Below are 12,707 nucleotides of genomic sequence, written 5' to 3'. Positions count from 1 at the left end.
TTTTTTTCCTTCAGAAATTAGCCTTCAAAAAAAAGAGGAGGAGTGGATTCTCTTTGTATTGGATTTTTTTAAATAAAGTCTTTCTTGTTATTGGGCTCCCAGTGAAATTATAGTCAATTTGTGAAAAAGGATGAATGAATCTGCTAATTCATCGGATACCAGTTTTTGTAGAGACCAACTAACAAAATTGGCTCAACAAAAAGAGTAACTGAGGAAATTCCCTGGCAGTGCAGTGATTAGGACCCTGTGCTTCCACTGTAGGAGGCCTGGGTTCGATCCCTGGTCCGGAAACTAAGATCTCGCAAGCTGCGTGGCCGAAAAGAAAAAAAGAGGAACTGAGAATCTAAGAACGTTTTAGCTATTGTTCTTGAGAATATAACCTAAGTTGAAGTGTTGAATGTAGCAATTGTATGTAAGTTTAATCATATTTTTAAAACTTAATTTTTTAAAGTTAAAAGCATTTTTTTTTAGCCATGCTGCACAGCACATGGGATCTTAGTTCCCCAACCAGGGATCAAACGGCACCTCCTGCAGTGGGAGTATGGAATCTTAACCGCTGGACCACTAGGGATGTCCCGAAAACTTTCCAAACATCACCCACATCATTTATAAAAGAACACACACACAGCAAGTGATCACATTATGGAAATCATAAATAGCAATAGAATGAATAGAAAAAAAACAGTGTTACAGAATTGGATTCTTATGGCTGGGGATGAAATTTACAGGGACAGCATGGATTCAGACAAGTGCTGTTGTATCTCAGAAATCTTAGAAAGGAATGTAATTGATGTTTTCTAGAAAATGCACCCAAATAGTAGCTTTATTATTTTTTAAAGTACCTTTATTTATGAAAAAGACCATGTAAGGATGCCTGTGAGGACTCCAAATAACATGATTTTATGAAACATAAAGGTAAAAAATGAGCATGAATACTAAATTAATGCAATAGATATGCCGCTGATTTTAAAAACTTGAAGTGTAGTTGATTTACATTGTTGTGTTGGTTTCTGGTGTATAGTAAAGTGACTATATATATCTTCTTTTTTTTAAACTTTCTTTTCCATTACGGTTTATTACAAAATATTGAATATAGTTCCCTGTGTTATATCTTAGAACCTTGTTTGTCTATTTTATATATAGTTGCTTGTATCTGCTAATCCCAAGCTCCTAATTTATCCCCCCCTTCCGCTTTGATAACCATAAGTTTGTTTCCTATGTCTGTGAATCTGTTTCTGTTTGGTAAAGAAGTGGATTATTTTAAATATGGGTATATGTTTAAATAAGTTTGTAAAAGTTTATGTATTCATGGGGCCACAAAGCTTTCCTTTCTCCAGTTCTCTCTTCCATCTGCCTAGTGTCATTTGGGGAGATTTGGGACCACCTACCGACTTCCCTGGTGGCTCAGAGGTTAAAGCGTCTGCCTCCAATGTGGGACACCAGGGTTTGATCCCTGGGTCGGGAAGATCCCCCTGGAGAAGGAAATGGCAAACCACTCCAGTATTCTTGCCTGGAGAATCCCATGGACGGAAGAGCCTGGTAGGCTACAGTCCATGGCGTCGCAAAGAGTCGGACACGACTGAGCGACTTCCCTTTACTGTTTGGAGTAGCCTTATTTTAGCCAGAGATGGGGCATGTCTCAACTGAGTTCTTTCAGAGCAAGCGTGTCTGGTTCTGTTTCCCCTTTTTCATCTGGCTGACTTCTACTTAGATCTTAAATTTCAGCGTGGATGTTGTCTTGTCGCCTCTGTCAGGTTCCTTGGTGCTGCTGGTTTGGGTTACTTGCTTACCTCTGTCACAGCGTTGGTCTCTCTGATTGGTGTCTTGTCTTCCCTACTAAATTGTTTGAGCTTGAGGCCCAAGGTTGTGCTTTTGTCTCGAGATACCAAGAACTTGAACACAGCTCCTAGGACATAATCTTTGCTCAAGAAGTAACGGCAGAATGAGCACACGGTGTCTGACTTTTTTGTTCTTCTCCCTCCTCCTGACGTGTCGTGTCTGCCACAGTGTGAAGCACAGATGAGATGGTGTGCAATAAATACTTGTTGATTTGCGTGTGTGTTAGTCTCTCAGTCATGTCCAACTCTTTGTGACCCCATGGACTATAGCCCGCCTGGCTCCTCTGTCCGTGGAATTCTCCAGGTAAGAAAACTGGAGAGGGTTGCCATTTCCTTCTGCAGGGGATCTTTACAACCCAGGGATCGAACCCAGGTCTCCCACATTGCAGGCAGATTCTTTACTGTCTTGTTAGGACCGTATTCAGTTGCTAGACATGCTTCAGAGAAGGAATTAATCAAGCTGTGGGAAGTGTGTGTTGAAAGAGAATTCAAGTAGATGAGCTCAGTCTCTGAGGTGGTAATGAGGCTGTCCCCTTTTCCCAAATGGTTCCTTTTAAATATCCAGATGAAGGAGAAAGCTCCCTGGCTCTATTTGGGAGATGAAGGTAAAAGCTTCTACGTAGCTCAGAGGACAGCATTGCAATCACATATGAGTAATACGTGAAGAGATGGACAAAAGCCAAATTTAATTACTGAAATGATTATGATGATAATCCCGTTTTTCTCATCCAGCTCACAATCTAGGAAGGCCCTAATCCAAACAGAGTATTTTTCCTTTCCCTGAGGGATCTAAACATTTCCCTGTCTCATTATAGCTGTGTGGAAAATCTGAAGTACAGCTGTTCATTGAACTGTTTCCAATACAATATTCAAAGATGCTGTGATTGGCAGACAGGAGATGCCATCAGAGATACTGGCTGTGGATACTGTGGATATACAGTATCAATTGACTAACTAGAATTGCTTTTTAGGGTAAAGAACCCAGATACTCACATTTCATTTTGCTTATTCAAATTCTGTTCCTTTTCACATCAACAAATCTATTTCCTGTTGCCAGCAATATTTTGCTTTAATGTGTATGTGAAACACTACAGTGGAAGAACTGGGATATGTCAGAGTGGGGGTCATTTAGCTATTGAAATAAACAGTTAGGAATGTTGTGGAGGAGCACTGGCAGGGAATTGGTACTAGTGAGAGGCTGTTTACACTGGACTTTCAGGATGGCTTGGGCAACATGATATATTATTGGGTCCTTCGCTTATTTGATAATAGACTATACATTATTTGCTAAGTAAGTTTGCTATCAGAAAAGAAATGTGTCTCATGATTCTAGGTGGGTCTTATCCCCAAATATATTTTATTTGTTTATTTTTATTGTTTATTACTGGGCTTCCCTGGTGGCTCAGACGGTAAAGAATCTGCTTGCAATGCAGGAAACCCAGGTTCAGTTCCTGGGACAGAAAGATCCCCTGGGGAAGGATATGGCAACCCACTCTGGTATTCTTACCCAGAGAAAACCCATGGACAGAGGAGCCTGGCTGGCTACAGTCTGTGGCAGCTCAAAGAGTTGGACGTGACTGAGTGACTGATACACACATTGTTTATTAACTAAGTGGTTATTAATTAAAACACTTTAAATGTCCATTATATGATCCTCACAACACTAGGTGCAATGGGTGATAATTCGGAACAGCTCTGATCACTGAGTCTCAGAGCTGGAGGTTATTTCTTCCACAGCATCCAGGCTTCTGCTGGGACATATTCTGCATTAGGGAGCTCTCCTTCATAGTGGCTGCTATGATTTTTAAATTGTTCTGATAGTTCAGATGTAGTGTCTGCACCTCAGGAAACCTCCTCTCAGGGAGATATTAGATAATGTGCTGTGCTAGGCTTAGTCACTCAGTCGTGTCCGACTCTTTGAGACCTCATGGACTGTAGCCCACCAGATTCCTCTGTCCATGGGGATTCTCTAGACAAGAATATTGGAATGGGTTACCATGACCTCCTCCAGGGGATCCTCCCAACCCAGGGATTGAACCCAGGTCTCCCGCATTGCAGGTGGTTTCTTTATCAGCTGAGCTACCAGGGAAGTGTGTATTAGATAATAAAAACATATTAAATAATAGCCAATGATGCAAGATAACATTTAATTGATGATATAGATTATCAGTGCTATGGGAGTTAGGCCAGTAATAACTGAAGGAAAACCCCCATTTATTCAAGGAAGAGAGAGGGAACTCTTATTTGTTGAATTTAGCCATGTGTTTGGGCTAGGTACATCATTGTATAATCCTAAAAAGGTAATAGGTGTGATTCCCACTTTACAGATGTCATAAACCGAGGTCCAAATTATAGTTGGTGAAATTGAGATTCAGACCTAGGCTTGTGTGGAATCAAAGGCATGTACTTTTCTCCTCTCTCAAGACTGCCATCTCTCTAAAGTAGGTTCCGTGCTAGATTTTGGAGGTTTCTTAAAATAACTTTTTTTTCTAAATATAAAAATATACATAATGTAGAAAATTTGGGAAATATAAAAATCACCTATAATGCTATCACTTAGATAGAACTATGATTACTAATTTGTTGTATATACATATACATATATGCATCTATCACATACATTATGCATATATATGACTGTTACTTTAACTATATATTATATTTTTAACGTAAAATCAGTATTATTATTTATTATTTTGTTTGTATTTTTCTTTCTTGATTTTTAGTCTTAAAATTTTTTTTTTTAATTTATTGGTAGTACCATGTAGCATGCAAGATCTTGGTTTCCTGACCAGGGATCAAACCCATGCCCCCTGCATTGGGAGCTCAGTGTCTTAACCACGAGACCACCAGGAAAACCCCCTTCTTGTTCTTTTTTATAAAATATGGTGGTCATTTTCCTGTCACTAACACTTTCTAAAGCATACCTTTTCTCCCCATAAGTAGGATTTTTCATTGGTAATAAAATCAGCAAACTTTATATGGTAAAAATATCTGAATATTTTTACTCTGGGGAAGACTTAGCAAAGGCAACCAGTTTATTTGACAACACATTTTTTATTTTACTTTACTTCATCTCATTAATTTACTTTTTCCTCATCAATTACTTCTTCTTCCTTTTTTTTTTTATTAAAGCATACTTTTTTAAGTGCTATAAAGAATTCTGCCTTGTGTATGTGTTGTAATTTGTGATCAATCAATTCCTCACTAGTTTGAGCTCTTTATAACATTTTGCTGTAAAATATTTATAATATTTTGATAAGTATTTTTAAAAAATTTCAGCCTTATTGAAGTATAATTGACAAAACTGTGACATATTTACAATACATCATGGTGATTTGATATTCAGACAAATGTTGTGCTTTACAGATACTATACATATATATATATATATATTTCAAACTGAAGGTTTGTGGCAGCCATGCATTGAGCAAGACTGCTGGTATCATTTTTCCAATAACATTTGCTTACCTCGTGTCTCTGTTCCACATTTTGTTGATTCTTATATTTCAAACCCTCCACAAGCAAAAAGATTACAACTTTCTGAAAGCTCAGATAATAGCGTTTTTTAGCAATAAAGTATTTTTTTAATTAAGGTGTGACATTGTTTTTTAAGACATATGCTATTGCACGTGTAATATAGTGTAGTGTAAATATGACTTTCATATGTACTGGGAACCGAAAATGCATGTGACTTGCTTTATTGCGATCGTTACCTCCTCTGCTGCTGTGGCCTGGAACCAAACCTGCAGTATGTGCCTGTATGTGCATGTTGAGAAAGGATTCCCACCATCTAGTTAACTAACATCCATCACCTCGTGTGTGTGTGTGTGTGTGTGTGTGTGTGTGTGTGTGTGTGTTTGAGAACATTTAAGTTCTACTTGCTTTTCAAATTTTAGTTATACAATACAGTGTTTTCAACTGTAGACACCTGTGTTTCACGTTAGATCCTCAGGCCTTATTCAGCTTACAGCTAAAGGTTTGTACCCCTTTTCTATCCTCTTCCTATTTCTGCCACCCCACAGGCAACCACTGTGCTATACTTTCTGTTTCTATGGCTTTGATATTTCTTTTTTTAGATTCCACATTTAAAGTGATATTGTGCAATATTTGTCTTTGGCTTATTTTGCTTAACATAATACCTTCAAGTTTCTCCATGTTGTCACAAGTGGCAGGGTTTCCTTTTTCATAGCTGAATAATATTTTATTGTATATAACACATCTTTATCCATCTGTCTGTTGAGCAACACTTAGGTTGTTCCTATATCTTGGCTATTGTGAATAATGCTGCAGTGAACATGGAAGTGCTGATATCCCTTTGATATCCTGTTTTCATTTCCCTTGGATGTATCCCTGACTTCTCTGATAGCTCAGTTTTTAAAGAATCCCCCTGCAATGCAGGAGACCCTGGTTTGATTCCTGGGTCGGGAAGATATGCTGGAGAAGGGATAGGCTACCCACTCCAGTATTCTTGGGCTTCCCTGGTGGCTCAGCTGGTAAAGAATCCGCCTGCAATGCAGGAGACCTGGGTTCGATCCCTGGGTTGGGAAGATCCCCTGGAGAAGGGAACGGCTACCCACTCCAGTATTCTGGCCTGGAGAATTCCATGGACTGTATAGTCCATGGGGTCGCAAAAAGTCAGACACGACTGAGTGACTTTCACTTTCATTGGATGTATATGCAGAAGTAAGATTGCTGGATCATAGGGTAGTTCCGTTTTGAATCACTATACTGTTTTCCAGAATGATTGTACCAATTTATATTCCCACCAAGAGTACACAAAGATTCCCTTTGCGGCACAATTTCACCAACACTTGTTACCTTGTCATTCTGATGACTGCCATTCTAATAGGTGTGAGGTGATAACTCATTATGGTGTTATTTTGCATTTCCCTAGTGATTAGTGATATTGAATACCTTTTTATGCACCTTTTGTATGTTCTCTTTAGAGAAATGTCTAGTCGGATTTTCTGTCCAGTTTTAAATTGGGTTGTTTCTTTGCTATTGAATTCAGTGAGTTCATATTTTAGATATTAATCTTTTATCAGGTTTAGGATTTATAAATATTTTCTTCCATCGTATAGGTTGCCTTTTCATTTTGTTGATGGTTTCCTTTGCTGTGCAGAAGTCTTTTAGTTTGATGTAGTCCCAGTTGTTTGCTTTGCTTGTGTTATCTTTCTTTTGGTCTTGATAAACATTTGTGTATAAATTTTTTTGCACATTTCTCTGATAACTTTCTATCAAATATATGTATATTTTAAGACTTATTTAAAAACTGCCCTCCAGAGGTAGTTTATGCCCTTTATACTCCCACTGGTGGCAATATCATGAGAATATCCAATTTTAGATACTCTCTCCAATACTGACTAGTATCATTAAAAAATAAAAATAAAAACTCTCCTAATTTGACAGGTGAAAAAAATGACCTTTCATAGCTTTAATTTGCATTCCTTTGACTACCAGACAAAATGAATATATGTTGGGAGTTTTCATCTAAAGTGATGACAGCCTTGGATCTCCTCCTAAGAGTCATCATGTATGAAGAGAAGGTTAAAAGGTTTCATCTTATTTATCCTGAATTACTTCATGTCCTATCTTTTGACAGATCTCTGACATCTACATTAGTGGAGAATCAGGGGACATGTCAGCTAAGGAGAAACTGCTCCTATGGACCCAGAAGGTGACAGCTGGTTACACAGGAATCAAATGCACCAACTTTTCCTCCTGCTGGAGTGATGGGAAGATGTTCAATGCACTTATTCACCGGTACAGGTAAATACAGTGGAGCCTCAGGGGCCTGGAGAGGCTGCTTCTCATCTCTTTCTTGTAATTAGCTATAATGCCACATTTCCTCTCAGCTGTCAGTCCAGGCTCTGATTCATTTTTTTTTATTTAAAAAAGGAATATGTACTGAACTCCTGCTATTCTAAGCAGGAGTTCATATAGGCTCATATAGCAGTGAAGAAAGCAGCTAAATTCTTCCCCTCATAGAGCTTACTTTTCAATGGGGAAAATAGGCAGTAAACACATAAGTGTATGCTGTTATACAGGGGTGAGGGCAGTGGAGGGAAGAGAGTGATGGGGGTTGTGGTGTTTTGGGCAGGGTGGTCAGTGGTGGCCTCTCTGATGAGGATGTTGGAGCAGAATTATGGATGAGGAGTGCGCCATGCAGGCCTCTAGGGTTGCGTGATTCACTTGGAGGAAATAACAATTACAAAGGGCATGAAGTGGGGACTTGCTTGGAGTGGGTGAGGAAAATAGGAATTTTGAATGACAAAAATCAATATTATTGTATTCCTAGTGGTCATAACCACGTATGGGGAAAATTGATACCTTTCCCTTGAAATCCAGCAAACCTACTATCCTATAAGTTTAGAATTAGGGAGCCCTGGGTTCCTGGAATGTGACTAACAAAGTGACTAGTGCTCCTCGAAACCTCTTGCTTTCTCTCTAACTCATTCAGTGTTTTTCAGCTTTGAGTACTTTTAAGAGGGTTTCTTTGTATGAATTTCCATGTGCTTGTAGCTAGGGGCATTTCATATGTCTTGGTGGACTTTTGCAGACCTGATCTGGTAGATATGGAGAGGGTACAGATCCAGAGCAACCGAGAGAATCTGGAACAGGCTTTCGAAGTAGCAGAAAGGCTAGGGGTCACCCGGTTACTGGATGCAGAAGGTGAGAGCTGTCTGGAGTTGGCTGTGTTTGACATATATTCATTGTTTCTTCCCTGGTGGGTTCCATTTTTCTGACAAATTTCTTGCCCTTTGTCTCTCAGATGTGGATGTGCCATCTCCAGATGAGAAGTCTGTAATCACTTATGTGTCTTCAATTTATGATGCCTTCCCTAAAGTCCCCGAGGGTGGAGAAGGGATCAGTGCTACGGTAAAAGAACACTTTCCTAAAATACCTTCTGGCTGTGATTGGTTTGGGTGGAGTGTATTGATTAGACTATGTTTCTTCAGCACTCAGTGTGTACAGAGCACTTTGTACAGAGCAGACTGAATCCACATCATCTTTATACATGGTTGTTGTCCTTGGTCCATGAGAATGAATGTAGAGAGCGCTAATTTTGTAGTGTCCAGCATAGGCTATTTTAGGAAATTGAATCCCATCTTGAGAGTCCTTGAGGAGCTTTGAAACTGGGACTCTGAGTTGTAAACTGAGTGGCTGTGTCTATGTCAGTAATTAAAGGAAAGGGTTTTATGTGGTTTGGGGTGGCCTGAGCTACTTTCTCCTGAGCTTGTCTTGTACACGGCTAATCAGGGCGTGTGTGGTATCTACCTTTTGGCGATAGGAAGTGGACGCCCGGTGGCAAGAATACCAAAGCCGAGTGGACTCCCTCATTCCCTGGATCAAACAGCACACAATACTGATGTCAGATAAATCCTTTCCCCAGAACCCTGTTGAACTAAAGGTAAAGTTATGGACTTAAATCGTTTTTCATAAATTCACTCTGGGGAGTAAGTCTCAGAGCTTGTTGCTGCTGGCTCCTGGGTGAGGTGGTATGAAAACTAGGATGTTTGCATTCATTCACCAAATATTAATTTTGTAGGCACTTTATAATCAATACATACACTTCAAAGAAACAGAAATTCTGGCCAAGGAGAGAGAAAAAGGAAGAATTGAGGAATTATATAAATTATTAGAGGTAAGGAAGCTCATCCTTTGATAAGTCTTGGGGTTTGCTTGCAGGCCCATTTTTACTTTGTTCCCTGCATCTTCTTCCAAACCTTCGTTAATAGCAATATTCTCAGGGTGACAAATCAAGCATCACTCTCAGGCTGCTCTTGAGAATTTACGGTAAAGGGGAAGTATCTGCCATCACTGTTTTTCAAAGGGCCTATTGGAAAGTGGCACACATTCATTCAGAAATCTGGAGTTTTATGGATGTTTTCCCATTTCTCAGAGGAAGACTAATTCTTTCTCTCAGATAGAAAGAAAAGAGGCTTCCCTTCACATTTTGATTCCTAGAGAATTTGAAGTTGCGGAGATGGGCGTTTCCACAGTGGGGATAGGGGAGGACAGGAGGATTTATGGAAAATGTGTAAGAAATGGAAGGATTTCAAGCAAGTGGTCCCTATTTTAGAGGTGATTTTTTTGTTCTCACCTGAAGGTGAAGTACTGCTAAAATATTCACTTGTCATCTCTTATTAGACAGTGGGAAAAATTGCTGAATGGCTGGGCAAAGAAGCAAGAAGTGATGGATGAGGCATAAATTAAAACTGGTGCCTGAGGGCATGGCTGTGTTTTTGGACTAAAAAAGGATCTGGTTTTTTTTTTTAGGTATGGATTGAATTTGGCCGAATTAAACTGCCTCAAGGTTATCACCCTAATGATGTGGAAGAAGAGTGGGGAAAACTCATCATTGAGATGCTGGAGCGAGAGAAATCACTTCGGCCAGCTGTGGAGAGGTGGGTCCAGAGCCTGGAGGGGATCTGGCATCACTAACTGGGCTGCTTTGAGCCCTGCCCTTGACTCTGGTTTTCACCTTATTATTTTAGGCTGGAATTGCTGCTACAGATTGCAAACAAAATCCAGAATGGTGCTTTGAACTGTGAAGAAAAACTGACACTAGCTAAAAATACACTGCAGGCTGTAAGTCTGACTGTTTATCTCACGTGTTCATGTCACATGTTTTCTACTTCTCATCCTGTACTATAATGGTTAAAGTCAACAGTTGAGGGATCCAGCTTCGTTTGTCTTGGAATTGCAGTGGACGTCTTGGCTCCCTGGGTCCAAGTGCATGAGAGCGGAGGGAGCTGTCCCCCTCTTACTCTCCCTTTCTCTTTCAGGATGCTGCTCACCTGGAGTCAGGGCAGCCAGTGCAGTGTGAGTCGGATGTCATCATGTACATTCAGGAGTGTGAAGGTCTCATCAGACAGCTGCAGGTGGATCTCCAAATCCTACGAGATGAGAACTACTACCAGCTAGAAGAGCTGGCTTTTAGGTGGGCAACATGGGACTTCAAGAGAGCACCTGATCACTACCGGTTCTCAGATATTAAGAGTTGGGCACTGAATCTTACAACCTGGACATTAGAGATCAGTGTCTCAGTAGGGATGCTACAGGTATTTGAGGCAGGAAAATTCTCATGGTAGAAGCAAGTTTCCTTTATTCTAGGTCCTGCCCACTAAGTACCTGAAGGTTTCCCTAATCTTTGTGTGTGGCATCTTATAACATCCCCACATATTTCAGAGGGACCTGCAGCACTATGGTACCACGTCTGCTTTAGAACTGCTGGAGTGCTTCAGTGTAAATTTTCATAGAGGAGGAACCCAACATACATGGAGGGATGAGGATCTTTGTACATAGCTGAGACTAAGAGCTACATCTTTTGACCCCTTAGTTCATGGTTTATTCTGTTGTATCATCCAGGAGTTGTAGACACTGGTTTTGATTTGCTTCCCTCCAGTTAACATTGTAACTTGGCACTTGCCTCAAAGATGACTCTGAACCATGAAGATGTACATAACACCACCTTGCATTCACAGAACACTTTTTCTTTTTAAAAACAGTTTCCCTAAGATGATCTCAGCTTTGTTTTTACCTCATCCTTGTCAAATAGAGAAATTTTTATCTTGAAAAGCACGTTATAAATGTAATGTCTTCTTTCTCTTCTTCCATTTCAGGGTCATGCGTCTGCAGGATGAGCTGGTCACGTTGCGTCTAGAGTGCACCAACTTGTACCGGAAGGGCCACTTCACCTCCCTTGAATTGGTTCCACCCTCTACTTTAACCACTACTCATCTGAAGGCAGAACCCTTGACCAAAGGAACCCATTCTTCTTCTACCTCCTGGTTCCGAAAGCCCATGACTCGGGCTGAACTTGTGTCTATCTCCTCCTCTGAAGATGAAGGAAACCTTCGATTTGTGTATGAACTACTGTCTTGGGTCGAAGAAATGCAGGTGGGTGTACATTCCAAATACTTATGCAGCACACTGAGGTTCCTTGAATCCAGCACTTGTCGAAGACGGTCGGGTTTCTCTGTGCCCCCTGTATAGATTCCCTTAATTATCGCTGCTGCCTAGTTCCCAAGCCCCCTTCTCTATTAAATTTTGAAAGAATAAGATCAGTTCAAATCATCAAAATCCCATCTTAAATGCAGGAAAGTGAAAGTGAAGTCACTCAGTCGTGTCTGACTCTTTGCGACCCCATGGACTGTAGCCCACCAGGCTCCTCTGTCCATGGGATTCTCCAGGCAAGAATACTGGAGCGGGTTGCCATTTCCTCCTCCAGGGGATCTTCCTGACCCAGGGATCGAACCCGGGTCTCCTGCATTGTAGGCAGATGCTTTACCGTCTAAGCGACCAGGGAAGGCTTAAATGCATAGGCTTTGCTAATTTGAAGCCCTTCGTGGAGCTCTTCCCTTCAGCTGACTGTGCTCTCCGTGGGAGCTGGTGGGAGACGTTGCCGAGCCTGTAAACCTCAGGAATCTTTTCCAAATTCCCTCATTGCAGGGGAGCTGCTGCTTCACTGTTGTTTTTGTGTCAGCTCTGAAGTGTGAGCAAGACTGCTCTGTCACAGTTCTAAGGGCAGTATTCGCATGTATTGTAGGGTAACGGTTCAAGTTCGACGTCGTCCTCTTACCCTCTAACCCTTTTGTTTTCCATGAAATTCTTCCCATCTTCTGATGACATATTCCCCCTGTACCAACAAATAAAAATACTCAAAGACAAGCTCTTTTATAGTTACTTTCCATTAGCCCATAGTTGGTGACATGAATGGAGCTTAGTATTTATGAATATTTATTTCTTATTTCCATTCTGATTGTGAAATGGAGAGACTCCGTAAAGGGAAATGCCTAAACTGTAAAGTTAAGCCTTTCAGCCTATGGGGACACCTTTCTTGTTGGTAAATTCAGGGATATA

At 40.5% G+C, this 12,707-nt stretch overlaps 1 protein-coding gene across 2 annotated transcripts in view; it reads left to right on the top strand.

Annotated features, from left to right (window-relative positions):
* MACF1 (microtubule actin crosslinking factor 1) overlaps positions 1 to 12,707 on the top strand; it is a 350,958-nt gene that overhangs the window by 177,622 nt on the left and 160,629 nt on the right. For both annotated transcript variants that reach the window (XM_081492100.1, XM_081492101.1), the window contains 9 exons: positions 7,444 to 7,610; positions 8,401 to 8,513; positions 8,614 to 8,720; positions 9,133 to 9,252; positions 9,391 to 9,486; positions 10,122 to 10,249; positions 10,340 to 10,433; positions 10,631 to 10,785; positions 11,468 to 11,744. In XM_081492100.1, the coding sequence (XP_081348226.1) occupies positions 7,444 to 7,610; positions 8,401 to 8,513; positions 8,614 to 8,720; positions 9,133 to 9,252; positions 9,391 to 9,486; positions 10,122 to 10,249; positions 10,340 to 10,433; positions 10,631 to 10,785; positions 11,468 to 11,744 (1,257 nt within the window). The remainder of the gene's footprint in view (positions 1 to 7,443; positions 7,611 to 8,400; positions 8,514 to 8,613; positions 8,721 to 9,132; positions 9,253 to 9,390; positions 9,487 to 10,121; positions 10,250 to 10,339; positions 10,434 to 10,630; positions 10,786 to 11,467; positions 11,745 to 12,707) is intronic.

The sequence above is a fragment of the Giraffa tippelskirchi genome, chromosome 5 (assembly GCF_054371585.1).
Source record: "Giraffa tippelskirchi isolate mGirTip1 chromosome 5, T2T-mGirTip1v1.2.pri, whole genome shotgun sequence".
Lineage (NCBI taxonomy): Eukaryota > Metazoa > Chordata > Mammalia > Artiodactyla > Giraffidae > Giraffa > Giraffa tippelskirchi.
The sequence above is the reverse complement of the archived record's forward strand: the minus strand, read 5'-3'. Positions and strand labels throughout refer to the sequence as shown.